General features: G+C 41.3%; 1 protein-coding gene and 1 long non-coding RNA gene across 2 annotated transcripts in view; one reads left to right on the forward strand and one right to left on the reverse strand.

Annotated features, from left to right (window-relative positions):
* LOC138844388 (uncharacterized) overlaps positions 1 to 1180 on the reverse strand; it is a 239295-nt gene extending 238115 nt beyond the window's left edge. The window contains exon 1 of the long non-coding RNA XR_011380151.1: positions 683 to 1180. This is a non-coding gene — a long non-coding RNA (uncharacterized lncRNA). The remainder of the gene's footprint in view (positions 1 to 682) is intronic.
* A 155-nt stretch (positions 1181 to 1335) lies between these two features.
* CAND1 (cullin associated and neddylation dissociated 1) overlaps positions 1336 to 16187 on the forward strand; it is a 70007-nt gene continuing 55155 nt past the window's right edge. The window contains exons 1-2 of the mRNA XM_051846406.2: positions 1336 to 1735; positions 12805 to 12948. Coding sequence (XP_051702366.1) covers positions 1668 to 1735; positions 12805 to 12948 — 212 coding nt within the window. The 5' untranslated portion in view covers positions 1336 to 1667. The remainder of the gene's footprint in view (positions 1736 to 12804; positions 12949 to 16187) is intronic.

The following is a 16187-nucleotide window of genomic DNA, read 5'->3' on the forward strand; positions in this document are numbered from 1 at the left end:
TGCTATTATCCGTACCTGAGTCTGACCTAGAAGACTCAGTAGCATTTGGTGAAAGTGGGAAAGAACGGTAAAGAAATGCCAAACCGGATTTGATGTTTTGGAAGTAGGATGCCCTTTCTAAAGGTCTGTTGTTGTCTTTAAACAAAATCTCTGACCAAGGTTAATTTTTCCTCTTTTTTAAAAGGCCTGCCAGCTAAATCACCCACCACCTCAAACTCAGATTTTTACGTGTGGACCCCTAGCTGGCAAATATTATCTGGAAAACTCCTAATATGAGGCAGATGAAACACTTGGATGGTATACAATGGCTCGGATAGCTCATCTCCGATGGTTGTGCTTGTACGTCTGAGGCAGCGACGAAATACTCAGCTGAAAGATCAAGTCACGAAAGCTGACGTACAGAAGATGGTCCTTTAGCTATTTCGGACAGAACGCGCAGGCCCACTGGTCTTTTACTAAAATTGGGCCGCCATTAGAGAGCGCGCTCTGCACTCCCGGAAGGAGTGCGTTAACCAGCGAAGTCGGGAGGCCCAAATGCCTCTACAGAGGCAAGGATTCGTGCAAGAGGCCGCCACTGGGTCTCTGCCAGGGACACCAACCGGACCGCAATGCGCCTGTCCGAACCGCAGCCGCCTAGCTCGGCAAACGTCGCCAACGAAGAGCGTGTGTTCACAGTACGAACCCGAGGCGGAAACGGAGCGGTGATTGAAAGGTCGTCCCCAGCACGCCTCCCGCGCCAGCCTGCAAATCCCAGCATTCACTCCTCCCACAGGAGCCAATGAGAACGCTACAAGTTCCTGCAGCCAATCACATCCCGACTCAGCGTAGCGCACGTTGAATTCTGGGACTTGTGGTTTTCACGTGGCAGCTTCAGTCTGGTGGTTAAAGGCAACAGGCCACGCGTCCGATTCAAAACGAAAACTCCCTCTTAGAATTCTTTATGGTCTCCAGGCTGTCCCCTTAATCACCATAATCTCCAGGCACTACACGCCTTTAAATTAGTGAACTTTTTATCTTAATGTCATACAGATAAGAAAATCAAGTATTTTCAGATTAAGGCCCGTTTGTAGCTTCCGTCCCTCGTCCTTTAACCGTCACCCTGAAATCTCGCGAGAATAGCCCCCTTCAGTCGTTGTCATGCCTCCTGGGAGGCGGTCCACGAGAAGACTGACATCGGCCTTAGCCAACAGAATTGCCCTTTAACAAGCGTCTCAAGCGTGCGCGGGGAGGCCTCCGTGAACTCTGACTTCGGCTTTCCGTAGCGTCCTCCGCCTGTCGCCCCGCCCCCGGAGCGAAGGAGGCGGGTTTTGGCCTCCTGCCCTAGCGATCGAGTGCGGAGGGAGTGGGAGCTAGACGGCCCGAGTGGAAGTGTCTGGGTCCCGGGAGAAGCCCTGCTGTGCGCCGTGCCGCCCATGAGTCCGCTCTCCCGCCAGCAGCGCGGTCGTTAGCCCAGCCCCGCAGCCTCTGCTTCCCCCGGGACGGGCCCACCCTCGCCGCGGAGGCAGCCTGCCGAGGCGCCTCCCTAGTCAGCGTCGGCGTCGCGCTGCGACCCTGGAAGCGGGAGCCGCCGCGAGCGGGAGGAGGAGCCCGAGCGGCGGCGGCGGCGGCGGCGGCGGCAGCGGGCAGCAGCACCAGCGGCGCCGGCGGGCGGGATCGGGGCCGTCAACATGGCGAGCGCCTCGTACCACATTTCCAACTTGCTGGAAAAAATGACATCCAGCGACAAGGACTTTAGGTGAGGCCGCAATCTGACCCTCACCCCACCTCGGGGGGCCCCCCGTCCGCGGCCCTGGCCCTCACGCAAGGCCCTGCCCCACCCCTTGGGCCTTCGCCGGCTTCCTCGCTTCACCGCGGCCGCCAGCCCGCCGCTCGGCTGGCTCCCTGATCCCGGGACCCCCCCCACCTTTTCCTCGCCCCGCTTCCAGCCCCCTCCCCCCTTCTTGCCTCGAGGCCGTTGCCACAGCCATCCCTAGGCCCCTTCCTTCCTGGCCTCTAAGCGCCCCCGCCGCAGGCCCTGACCCTACGGACGCCATCCTCGGCTCCCAGGTAGCGCCGAGGGGCGAGAGCACCCACCATTGTGTGGAAGGGGAGTTGCTCTGCGGCCGGGCCCGCGCGCCGGCCTTGCCGAGGCTTTAGGCCGCCCCGCTCACGGGGGCCCCCGCGGCCGCCTCCCTGGCTCCCGCAGGCTGGGGTCGGCGCAGCGATTCGCTTTGGTCGAGCCCTTCGCTGACTGAGTTCTGTACTTTTTTTCTTTGCATTCTTTTCGGTGTCGGAGCGGAGAAGTGGGGGAGGGGAGCCTGAAGGCAGAGACTTGGCCAGGAGGGTTTTCCCGCCAGCATCTCTTGTCAGTTTCCGTCGTCAGGTGAAACCCACGCAGGGTCTCGGGGTTTCAGCCTCATATGCCTACATCCAGAGTCCGAACGAGCCGGACCTTCCTGGAAGGAGTTCTCTGACACGGGGCTGGGGAATGCGAAGCTTTATACAGCAGTCTGTTTCAGGAGGCTTGTGCTGTTGCTTCCAGATTCTTGTCACATGCATGTTGAAGACATGCTGTGTTTTCACAAGTTGATTATCTGTGGGCCTTTTTTTTTTCCCCTCCTCGCACACTGCATTGATTGTTGCATTCCTTTACAAATAAATACATATGCTCTGTCTCTCACAAACATGCTTTTTTATTTCTGCACCTTCAGTTTTACACGTGTCATTTATGTGCATTTAAAAAGAACGAGCAAGTAATCTTCAACTAAGTTATAGCCAGTTTGTACGTGTTGTCTGAACAGGACGTTTTAACAGGAAAATGGGTCCAAACTCAGCCGGCAAGAAATGTTCTAACTTGGGAAAGGAGAGCCATGGAAAAAGCAATAATTGTGATCCTACTTAGATTGATGGTGTTTGTCATATTAAAATGGTCACTGAAGTGCAGTTTTGGTTCTGTGGCTTCAAAACCACATGCTTTTGGAAAAGTTTTGCTACCTAGGGAGTGTAAGTGTTGTGTCTGAAACTTAAAACCAGTTTGTTAACCTGAAAGATTTTGGCGTTGTTACTTTTTGGAAGTGAGGTGCTTGTTTTGGGTAGTTTGGAATTTGAGATGTGTGTAGTTGGAAGGGCAAAATCAAGATTATTGGGTGGAAAATAAAAGTTTTATGTTTTAAGAATGAGGATGCTGTTTGATTTCCTTTGGAACTTTGCTTGCTCCCAATTCCAGTTACTGAAATGGAAATGCTTGAGTGAGACTTGGATGTAACTTTCAGCCATGGAAAATCTGTGCTGTGTCTCTTCCTGCTTCTGTCAGTTTGTCTTATTCTGTAGAAGAACTGATCTATTCTTATTGTTTTTCATTTCAGTCTAAAGGTAGCACTTTCCCTGTTGTGCAGTTTTAACTTTACAGAATCCTATGTGGGTAATATATTTAGAAATACTTAGAAGTCATGTCATGTGGTGATACTGTACAGATAGATGTCTGTTGACTGAAGCCAGCTCTTTTCAATTTCTTGCAAAGGAAACATAGTATCAAGGTACTTTTAAGAGTTGTGGAAAATGGAATTAAAAGACAAGTTTATTCTGCTGCAAAAAACTTTTTTTTAATCCATGCATAGTTTTTTCATAATATGCATTTTCTATGAACTTTTTGAAAACCTTTGTGTAGGGTGTATGTCCCTGGGGTTTGGTTTTATTTTGTTTTAAACTATGTGAAGGAAGTAACAATGTGTGATGCTACTCTGTAGTTATTGCTGAATTTACTAAGAATTTTCTACTGATTTGGGTTGGAATGAACCAGAACATAGCTTGACTAGGTAGTGTAATATTAATATATAATAGTTGGTGAATGTTGTAGAAGCTTTGTTGAGGAATAGTAAGCAACTTCCAGCAATTTGACATCCCCGAGGTGTTTTTAATGAACTATGTTGTAAAAACTGTTTTGTAATGTGCTTCAGTTCACAGGCAAATCTTTGGAAGCTGAGGAATTTTTTGTATTAAGTTACAGATTTAAAGATTAATTGAAGTAGTGAGCATTTAAAGTAAACAGTTTTGAAGATTTTTCTGCCTAATTTCAGTATGGGTGTTTATCTTGATACAGTTGTTCTTTTTTAACTTCTTGTTAGAAATTTCTTTATTTTGGTATAAATAGCACAGATGATGATGACATTAAATATCACAGGAAGAATCTTGAGGGCGAAGTTAATTAACGTTATGGAATATCTTAACATGTGTAAAGTGGTCTGTTGATTGAGAGAGGAAGAAAGCAGTGCTACCAAAATCAAGAAAAATGTTTATTCTTTTTATGATATACTACAAAGAGAATTTGACCTGGTCACAAGATCTGTGTTCCAGTCCTGTGTGGTTCTTTTTTTTTTTTTTTTTTTTTTTTATAGATTTATTTTATTTATTTGAAAGACGGTTAGTTACAGAGAGAGGTAGAGACAGAGAGAGAGGTCTTCCATCCGCTGGTCCATTCCCTAGGTGGCTGCAACAGCCAGAGCTGCGCCGATCCGAAGCCAAGAGCCAGGAGCTTCTTTGGGTCTCCCACGTGGGTGCAGGGTCCCAAAGACTTGGGCTGTCTTCTACTGCTTTCCCAGGCCATAGCAGAGAGCTGGATCAGAAGAGGAGCAGCTGGGACTAGAACCGGTGCACATATGGGATGCTGGTGCCTCAGGCCAGGGTTTTAACCCACTGTGGCACAGCGCCGACACCCTGTGTGATTCTTTTTTAGGAATAGTGAGATCTTGGCTAAGCTACTTAAATTGAGATTGCATTTTCACTTGTGAGAAAAAGATCATTTCTAGGCCTAAAATTTCAGGTCTCCAGATAATTTCATAATCCATTGAGAAGGTAAACAAATGAATTCAGGCCTCAAAATGTTGGAATTTCATCATTTTCAAAGAAGGCTTTTATAAGACTTAAATTATGGGCTCCATTTATTGAAAAAGAACTGATATTCCTTTTCTTTCATGTTTTGGTATTCATTGTTTGATGGTGTGGGATATTAAGATTTAAGCGGAATGGGGAGCATTCTGATGAGAAATGTCAAGACAAACAAACCAGTATGCTTGTGCATAGTACTGTGTACTTACTTCATAAAGGAATAAAGAGTAAAAGTGAAGTGAGGTAGCCAGTAGGTCAGGCCTTGAATTTCAGCTGGTTCTGAAATTGGGTTTGTGGTATATATTATACTGGAAGATGCATTTACTCATTTCTTGAGAAGGACCACAAAAAGTTCAAGGTCTGGTGTTTGCCCTCAGTAAATCTGCATGTTTGTTGAATAGTTAAGATGCCATTGTAAACATATAAATAACCCAGGGTAGTGTGTAAGCTGTCAAGTGGCCAGTGGCAGAGATGATTAAAGCAAAGATTGATGTCCTAGGAGAGATCTGAGATAGGTCTTGAAAATGAAATGCTAGGTAGAGAAAATGAGTACGAGTATGAGAACACACTATACAAAATTTCACTAGGAGAGAGGGAGTAGATAACTTGGAGCTGGATGGGTAAAGAGTTCCATACCCAGCCACAAAAAGCTGAATCCTCCATTCTGTCTAGTACCTTGGCAGTGTAGGTTCTCATAGGTACTTGTTTTAGTGGAATTGGATTTTAGTTCCAGGGTTAATGAAAAGGTATGTAAGAATTTTAGAAAATAACTTTAAGCAACTGATCTATTTATTTAGGTACCACTTGATACAGTTTTCTTGAAGTGACTCACAGCATTGTGGGATGCAGGCATTTCGTAACCTGATAATAGTTTATGTTGCCAGTTTCATTTAGGTGTTTTGGATAATGGAAGACATTTTCTCTTGAAACATTAAAATGCTAATAAAAATGCCTTTCAGAGACAGAAGTGGCCTTAGAGATTCTATCAGATAGAAGAAAATGTTTCAGTAACATAGCAAGAAATACTAAGTGAAATTACTTTGATCACTTGTGCTTGGAGAAAAGCAGGTTTAATCAGAAGAAATAAACTTGTGGAGATTAAGAAGATGATTTCTGGGTACTTCTCAGGTTGGTGGGAATAACTTAACCACTGAAAATGAGGTGAAGGAGACCCCACTGAGGAACCTGAGAAGAAAGATGAGTTAAAAGTGCTTTTACGTACTCCAAGTTCATAGCCCTGAAAGGAATAGATGAGGAAAAGTGAGAAAGCAGTGGTGTGTGTTCAGGATCTTTGAAAAATAATTGGTTTAATGGTGATGCAGTTGACTCATATCTAGATTTCTGTTGGAATTAAGGGTAAATTTGTGTTTAAATATAAGAAGAGAGGTTGTGGTGAGAGTTACTCATTGTGCAGTACAGGGTGTCCATTTTTACCATTGCTTTTGCTTCTCTGCGTTGCATTTATTGAAGATGAAAAGTTCTCCCCTCAAGGAAGAACTTACACAGTTCCTTATGCTGATACATACCTTTGTTATAGAATAAATGAATAAGGTGGCACTGCCTACCAGTTACATCCTAGGAATTCCATAGGTGTCTGAAAGTTCATGTTTTATCTTCTGTTTTCCTGGCTTGAATAGTCTTTATCCTTTATCTTGCCCTGTTGTACTACCATCCACTCTGATGTTGACCTTAATGCTTCCTGCCTTTTTCCTTTAGTCCTCCACAAGTATTTCTTAAATTCGTTTCCCTGTCTCAGGCCTCATTCTCAACCAGTTGATTGTTCACTCAGGCCATTAGAGTTTTCTTCCTAAATATCACAGCTGATCATTGCCTCCACTGCTCATTTCCATTGACTAAAAGATAAGCTCCAAATTTCTTAGCAGTTGCCTGTCTGAGCTCCCTGAAACTGCTCTCCCTAAAATTCCTAAAAATCTCTTGGCATAGCAGGTCGAGTGGATATTTTATTTGTTCATTTATTTGATATTTAAGCACTGCTTACACTGGTTTTCTTCTAGAAATGTCCGAAAGCACACATCCCTGACACAGTTGGGTTTATTAGTCATCACAGTAAGGGTGTCTGGGTAAGAGGATGTTAGAAGGAATGGATTTCTTTGGGGAAGAGTCTAATGAAGCAGAGCTTTGCATTATAGTAGATATTGACAGGAAGTGAAGGCAATTCTATTTCTTGGCATGTTAATAATAAATTTTATAGGGAAGGCAGACCTAAGCAGGCTAAAAGTTGTCATTGGTTTAAAAGAAAAAAGAGACAGTCACTTAATAATTGGAGAAGGGTGTTGTCTGGTGTTTTGTGTTGCTCACCGACTTTTTCTGAAGGGGATATTCTATAAAATTGTCATTGTCCAAAAAAATACTTTAGCTGTAAGCTTTGGATCAGTTTGTGATGACACAGGTTTGAGTATGAGCCTCTCAGATCAGCTGATGATTTTTCTTTTTCATTCTCAATCCCCATTTATGACTAAGGTACATGAAACTGGACTAGGGGCCATTGATTTATGATGTTTGCATCTTAACAATGGCAGAGATTTTTTTGAGTAAGATCAGAGGAATATCCATCCAATATAGTTTGTAGTTGCACCAGAATGAATCTTGTCTCCTGGTGTAAGGTAAGTGACTGAACCGTTTCTGCAGTAAGATGAAGACTGGACAAAGATACATCAGCTGAATCTAACATTCAGCCCTTTCTTCCTAGCTCATCCCCTTATCATCTCCATATCTAATCTATTTTGAAAAACTTAATTTACCTCAGTAATCTCCAGTAGAGTCAATCCTATTTATAGTAATTAAGTTCTACAAAGTCATCTCAAACACTGAATTACCAAATTCTGAACCATTACTTCTAGGGGGAATTACAAGGCTAGGTGCCTGTGAGCCCCTTGTCTCACAGCATTTTCATAATTAGTTGATACAGTCTGTAACCTTGTTTTATGTCTTATGTTTCTATTTAAAGATATTATACTTAACATATAGTTCATTACCATTAAACTCAAAATCAATAGTACTGTAACCCATGCCTGAAGGAAGCTTGTCTAACATGTATTTTTTCCAGAAGGCACAATGCAGCCTTCTTGCACTTAAGAACAGTGCTTCAGCACTACTCTTGGGGGCAATATTAAGCAGCAAAATCACCAGTAGAAAACATAAACATGAAAAACATGGCACTGACTATAATCCAAGAAGAGGATACCTGTTTACAGCACATAAACTGAAAGCGGGAGGCAGAGTGTATCCTTGTCCAGCACAGCTGGGAATGTATGTTTTGGGTGGCTCAAATATTTTACCACTCTGCATTTATGTGCAAATAACTGCAAAATGGAGAGTATTATTTAGGGTTACAGATAAATTTTAATGAGTAAGTGAATCTGTAAATAGTGAGGATTGACTCTGTCTATTCCACTGATGACCATAACCCTAATTCAAGTTGCTGTCATTTTACTCAGACTGCTGCAGTAGTTTCCTGACTCGTCTTAGTTCATTCTTGCTAGTTGAAGACTGATTCTCTCCAAAGTGTTGCCCATGTATAGTGGGAGTAATGTTTGGGAAATACAAATCTGTTTCTTGTATTGACTCCCCATCTCTACCCCAGCTTCCTTCCAGTAGCTTCCCATGGCTATTTATTTATTCATTTATTTGTTAAGATTTATTTATTATTTAAAAGGGCGAGTTAGAGAGGGAGAAGAGATCTTCTGTATACTGGTTCACTCCACAAATGACCATAGTGTCCAGGGCTGGGCTAAGCTGAAGCCAAGAGCTTCTTCTAGGTTTCCCACATGGGTGGGAGACCAGGAGCATTAGCAGGGATCTGGATTGGAAGTAGAGTAGCTGGGACTAGAACCAGCCCATATGCATTATAGGCTGCAGCTTAGCCCATTATGCCACAGTGCTGGCCCCTCCTATGTCTCTTTAAATGTAGTTCAAAATCATGATATAATCTACAGATCTCTAGTTCCTGACCTTTTGCTTACTTGGTACAAGTTACCATAGTTCCTCCCCAGTTCTGCATATTCTTCCCTGAAACACAGCACCCAGCCTAACACAACACTGAATCCAGACTAGGTTGTTTTATTCATGCCTTCATGACACATTCCTTAACAGAATTTATCTCAGGGTTGTTTTTTTTTGTTTGTTTTTTTTTAGTATTTATTTGAAAGTCATAGGGCTCTTCCATCCAATTATTCACTCCCCAGATGGCCAAAACAGCAAGCCCTGGGCTCGGCCAAGGCTAGGAGCCAGGAGCTTCATCTGGATCACTGACGTTGGTGCTGGGGCCCAAACACTCAGTCCATCTTCTGTTGCTTTTCCCAGGCCATTAGGAGGGAGCTAGATCAGAAATGGAGCTTGAACTGGGCTTGAACTGCCCATATGGGATCCCAGCATTGCAGGCTGCAGCTTTACCCACTATGTCACAATACTGTACCCCTCAGTTCATATTTACATAGGTACCTACTTACATATGTAATTTTAAAAATTAATATGCTTTTGTGGACTATTATGTAAGATCCAAGACAGTGAGAATTGTGTCTGCATTGACTAGCCCTTGTATCCACTGCAGCTAGTAGGGTACCTGATACATAGTAGTTTGGTAATACATAGTGGATGGATATTAAGACTCTTTGGCTTCAGCCTACATTTCCATCATCTTACTACTAGGTTTCTTTCTCCATTAGGTTTGTATGCTCCAGCCACACCGACTCACCTGTTCCTCAGTCCTTTAAGGTGCTCTGCCACAGGAAAAATAAAATAATTTAGGGGTCGGCACTGTGGCGTAGCGGGTAAAGCCTCTGCCTGCAGTGCCAGCGTCCCATATGGGTGCCAGTTTGAGCCCTGGCTGCTCCACTTCCAATCCAGCTCTCTGCTGTGGCCTGGGAAAGCAGTGGAGGATGACCCAAGTCCTTGGTCCCCTGCACCCACGTGGGAGACCCGGAGGAAGATCCTAGCTCCTGGCTTCAGATCAGCACAGCTCCGGCCTTTGTGGCCAATTGGGGAGTGAACCAGCGATGGAAGACCTCTCTCTCTGCCTCTCCTTCTCTTTCTAACTCTGACTTTCAAATAAATAAATAAATATTTAAAAAAAAAGAATAATTTAAATCCCAAACCAGATTTCCACATGCAAACCCCTATTCAGGATCCAACCTTAACAGTTCTTTGATATGAGCATTTCTATATATTCTTGAATATTTAAAAAATCTACAAGATTGAAATTTGTTCACATGTCTGTCCTATTAGATGAAGAAGGGGAGGAGACTGAGTCTGCATGGATGAATTCAGCTCTTCCCATTCTACCTAAAACAGTAAATGTTAAAGAGACATTTTCAAATGAGCTTTTAAATCTGCTGTGGACAGCTTTCAAACTGGTCAAACTTTTTTTTTTTTTGGACAGGCAGAGTGGACAGTGAGAGAGAGAGACAGAGAGAAAGGTCTTCCTTTGCCATTGGTTCACCCTCCAATGGCCGCGGCGCGTTGCGACCGGCGTACCGCGCTGATCTGAAGCCAGGAGCCAGGTGCTTCTCCTGGTCCTCCATGCGGGTGCAGGGCCCAAGGACTTGGGGCATCCTCCACTGTACTCCCAGGCCACAGCAGAGTGCTGGCCAGGAAGAGGGGCAACTGGGACAGAATCCGGCGCCCTGACTGGGACTAGAACCCCGTGTGCTGGCGCCGCAAGGCGGAGGATTAGCCTATTGAGCTGCGGCGCCGGCCTGGTCAAACTTTTTTATAAGGAGATTCATAGTGCAAATTTTTATATCCAGTTATTCTTGGAATTTTTTCTTTTAGGGTCACTCTTGGTATCACAATATCTTAATTCAGTTTTTCTGATTTTTAAAATTGCCTATTGCTAATTTTTATAGTGTTCATTTCAACTTTTTAAAAAATACTTAGTTATTAATCAAAGATTTTTGAAAATCAATAGAATTCTTAATTGCAGTATAATCTTTGAGATCAGGGGCCAAAGATTATTCACCTTTTATTTTTCCCTAGTTTTTAGTCCAGGCTGTCTAGAATAATAGGCTGTGAGTAAATGTTGAATAAAAGAATGAAATTTGTGTACCAGTTGAACCCATTCAAAGCCATAAAACAACAGTCTTTATTTGGGATTAACTACTTTTTTTCTTTAAAGATTTATTTCTTTATTTGGGAGGCAGAATTGGAGGGAGGGAGAGACAGGGAGATTTTCCATTCACTGATTGATTCTTCAAATGGCCCCAGCAGCTGGAGCTGGGCCAGTCCTAAGCAAGGAGCCAGGAGCTTCTTTGGGTCTCCCAAGCACTTACGCCATCCTCTGGTGCATTAACAGAGAACTGGATCAGAAGTGGAATGGCGGGACTCAAACTGCCGCCCCTATGAGATGCTGGCAATCGTCATTACCCACTTCGCACTTTGCGGGCCCTGAGATTACTTACTTTTAAGTTGATGATCTCTTGAGCTAGCTGACGTAGCTGAGGTGAGGACCTCAGAAATCATAACTCTGATGGCTACTTAATGGATTTTACTTAAAAAATGTTTTCAGTGCTTTGTGTGTGGAAGTACCTGTAAGGATGTACCATGCAGTGTTTTTTCCATTTTTCAGATTGTTAATGGAAATTGTTTTGTCATTATAAAATGGGAGTTTCCCATTAGAATTGTATCCCTTCTGAAAAGCTACATGCTTTGTTCATTCTGTATTGCCCCATTGTGAATCTAAGCTTTGTTTTACAAGCAGTTTAACAGCTTGGTAAGAGTTAGACTACATGCATGTAGTTTAAAACTTTGTCAAATCAGCATTAAAGGAAAAGACTAGTTATTGGAATTATCCTTCAAGTTAAAATAATATATTGCTTTGTTATTCAGGTGTTTTGCTGATCTTTACCATATAGATTAATGCTCATGTTACCAGATTGCCTCTATAGCTGTTTATCATTTTAACTTCACATTTTTCAGTAGTTTTTGTTTTAATTTAAACATGGATTTGACATTTCTGAACAAATTGTAAAATTAGATTTTTACTCAACTGGATCTTATTCAAGTAAAGTAAATGAAAAAGACATTAAGTAATTATTTAAGTTGGGTTATTTCTATAGGTGGAAAGGAGCCAAGAAGTGTGGGGAAAGTTTGTTAGCTTTTAATTATGTCTTAGGGCTTTATTTGAATGTGATAAACTCTATTTCCGAGAAATTACTTGTAAATAATGACCTGGGAGGTATAGACGGGGTAGGGGTGGAATTCAAGACTGTATTTTCCTTATCTTGTATTCAACCCTTTTGTTTAAAGCTGAAGTTAGACAATCTTAAGATTTTTTTTTCAGGCTGTCCAATGGTAAGCCTTCCTTTGGCAGTAGCGCATAAGGGGAGTGAGGTTAATGTTCAAAAGAGCAACTTTGTAAAATTGCCTCTTCACCATTTTCAAAACACATCAGATACCAGGTGATGGGAGCTGGGAGGAAGGTGACAGTTTGTATTGCACTTTTTCCAGTAGTTTGTAATATGGGACCCCTGCCATTGTGACACACATACATAGTATTACACAAGGAGGGTCGTCTTAATGTTTGTGGTTGTGGGCTTCCTAAGTAAAGTACAGGTCCCAAGTGAAGAAAAGAGGCACTTTTCTCTAAAAGCAGCAGTGCAGGTCACTGTGATTAGAATGAAAGAGCACTCTCAGCAGGGCCTGTCATAAATATGAAATCAAGACCAACCTGGGAAAGATAATTTTGAATAGTGGTACCTTATATAAGAGCTTATCAGGACTTCAAAAATATCTGTCTACTTATATGAATATAGTGCATTTTAAGTATATTCAGTTATCTTTTTCATTGGTAGCTTTTAGTTTATTATCACTTAAGAAATAGGTAAGTTTTATGATGTATTATGTTTCTGTTGAATGAATGATATAGCATTGGATTTGAAATACTATCTTTATTAAATTATTGATATAATTGAATTTTTTGGTTAGGTTTATGGCTACAAATGATTTGATGACAGAACTGCAGAAAGATTCCATCAAATTGGATGATGACAGTGAAAGGAAAGTAGTGAAAATGATTTTGAAGTTACTGGAAGATAAAAATGGTGAGGTACAGAATTTAGCTGTCAAGTGGTAAGTTTTTTATTTGTTGATTCCTCCCCAACCCTGCACCCTTTGTTAAAAACTGATAATTGAGAAATTATTATGTCTTTTATTAACTCTTTGTGAAATATGTGTGTGTGACTGTTGCTTGACTTTCCTCATTAAAAGTTTACTTGACTCTGTTGTATATTCCAGTGGGGATGAAACTTAAAAAGCAATAGTTATGGAAAGTAAAAGCTAACAATAAAACTTTTAGTAAAGAATAGCAACAGTTAAAACCAGAGGTAAAGTAAAATAACATTGATGATACAGTAGTTACAAAGAATCTTCCCTAAAAATTATAGAAATTCTAGTTGTGTGTACAATGTGAGGGAAGTGATGTAAGCTTATTGCTAGGCATGATATTGGCAGTTGAGTTTCTTACGAGTAGGATACAGCATTTGAATTCTTAGTAAATTCTAATAATTTACTATTGAATTTATGTCAACTTTTAAAACGTTTAATTTACCTTATATTAGTAAGTATAACCTTTATTTTGGTCTATCAATTAAATTGCAGGATTATATGTCATTTCATATGTTACATTTGTTATCAATTTAAACAAAAGCATTGTTCCATTATTACTTAGTGAATTCTTAAACTTTTAAACTTGTTTTAGGTTAAGCTTTACACATTTGTTGTAAAAGCAGACAAAAATGTGAGAAATCTTGTCAGCATAGACTTTCTAATCATGCATAGACTTCCTAGGCAAATTTTAGCTTCAGACATTTGTAGGTTTAAAATAAAATGGGTATTTAAAATATATTAGGATATAGAATAATGCAAATGAGTCAGTAATTTTATTTTCTTATTTTAAAAAATATTTGTTTATTTGAAAGGCAGAATTGCAAAGAATGAAGAGATAAACAGATCCTCCATCTTCAGGTTCTTTCCCCAAATGGCTGCAATAGCCTTGGCTGGTCCAAGACAAAGCCAGTAGCCAGGAGCTTCCTCCTGGTCTCCTGTGTGGGTGCAGGGACTAAATTAATCGGGCCATCTTCTGCTGCTTTCCCAAATACCTCAGCAGGGAGCTGGATTGGAAGTGGAGCAGCCAAGACTTGAACTGGCACCCATATATATAGGATGTGGGGGTTGCAGGTGGTGGCTTAACCCATTAGGCCACAACGTTGGCCCCAATAATTTTATTTTGATTAAAAAGTTCTTTTGCGGCCGGCGCCGCGGCTCACTAGGTTAATCCTCTGCCTAGCAGCGCCGGCACACCGGGTTCTAGTCCCGGTCGGGGCGCCGGATTCTGTCCCGGTTGCCCCTCTTCCAGGCCAGCTCTCTGCTGTGGCCAGGGAGTGCAGTGGAGGATGGCCCAAGTGCTTGGGCCCTGCACCCCATGGGAGACCAGGAAAAGCACCTGGCTCCTGGCTCCTGCCATCGGATCAGCGCGGTGCGCCGGCTGCAGCGCGCCGGCCGTGGCGGCCATTGGAGGGTGAACCAACGGAAAAGGAAGACCTTTCTCTCTGTCTCTCTCTCTCACTGTCCACTCTGCCTGTCAAAAAAAAAAAAAAAGTTCTTTTGCCATGTAATAATAAAATTAATATATATTGAACATTTACCAGCCTTTAAAAAGCAATAAAATAGTTTTTTGGCCCAAATTGAGAGTTGGGAGGATATTCAATAGGTTACTTGCATACAAATGCTTACTTATTTAGGAACCTGAGGGTTTTTTATCTTTGATTTTCTTTTATATTTATAATTAAAAAGGTTGGGGAACAAACAATGTATATTTAAGAAAGTAAAGGAATTAAGATATAAGCAAATATAGTGTATTAGATGGTAAAGTTAGATGTATAATAGAGGAGCTGATTTTTGAAGGAGGAGAAACCCAATAGGTAGATTACTAAACAACTCGATCATGAAATTGGAAAATTGTGAAAAACATTGCCACCCCGAAGAAAGGTTCAGAAATCTTTCACAGATCCCTTTGAAACCTTGAAGAGCAGATAATTCCAGTACAGACAGTTCTAGTACTGTTCCAGAACATAGTGTGAGTCTAAAAACCTTCCAAACCTCTTTATAAACCAAATACTGATAATAAATCCTGACTAAAGATAATTAAATAAAGAAAACTACAGGCTAGCTTTAGTACATGTTCAAAATAAAAATATAGCAATATATTAAGAGTAACCAAGTGAGGTTTTTTCCAAGAATATAAAGATCAATATTATGTACTTTATTGGTATAGCTATTTCATCATATTAGTAGGTTAAAGGATGAAAGAACTATGAAGACATAGTAAGGGTCAACATTATTGATTTTTGATTTGCATACAAAGAGAATCGAAAATGAATCTTGATGTGAATGGAAGGGGAGAGGGAGTGGGAGAGGGGAGGGTTGCGGGTGGGAGGGACGTTATGGGGGGGAAGCCATTGTAATCCATAAGCCATACTTTGGAAATTTATATTCATTAAATAAAAGTTAAAAAAAAAAACATATAGGCTACTTAGTATAATTAGGAGTGAAAGCACTTCTTCCAAAGACCAGTGTCATCCGTAGTATATCTCTGGAGTAACATGATTCATCATGTGTTCCAGACAAACCATTTAATAATGTAGAGATTCATAGGTCCCTCTTTAGCACTGAAAATATGTACACATACATGGACATACTATTCTCACAGAAGCTAATGAAATACCAGATGCATTTACACTGGAGTCAGGAACAGGGCAAAATTGTCTATTTTTTTTTTAAAGGGTGTTAGTCACTATAAGACAAGGGGAAAGAAACAATTAGAGGCATAAGAATTGAAAACCTGTACTGCAAGGCAAAAGTCAAGTGAATCAACAACAAAAAGAACTTAATGCAAAAAAATAAGAATTCAATGGAGTAGCAGGTTGTAAAATTCATGAAATTAGTAGCTTTTCATAAAGGTTTTCATATAATAGCTTCTTGTTTGCTTATAGGAAGACCAGTAGCTTTTCATTGAAGCATTTGTAACCAATTGGAAAATATAAAGGAAGTAAATATCCATTTGTTATAGCATCAGAAAAACTAAATATCTAGGAAGACATTATAATGGTGACGTTACTAACAGGAGGTAATGTATAACATGAGATTACAATTTTATCCTCAAAACATAGGAGAGGAAAACTTTAAAATATACTTCATGCATTTCATAAGTACAACTTTAGGAACATAATGATTCTTCCCGTCATACCTGTTCTCCCATCTGTACTCCATCCTTCTCCTCCCTCTCCTGTTCCCATTCTTATTTTTTACTA

The sequence above is a fragment of the Oryctolagus cuniculus genome, chromosome 11, assembly GCF_964237555.1.
Source record: "Oryctolagus cuniculus chromosome 11, mOryCun1.1, whole genome shotgun sequence".
Lineage (NCBI taxonomy): Eukaryota > Metazoa > Chordata > Mammalia > Lagomorpha > Leporidae > Oryctolagus > Oryctolagus cuniculus.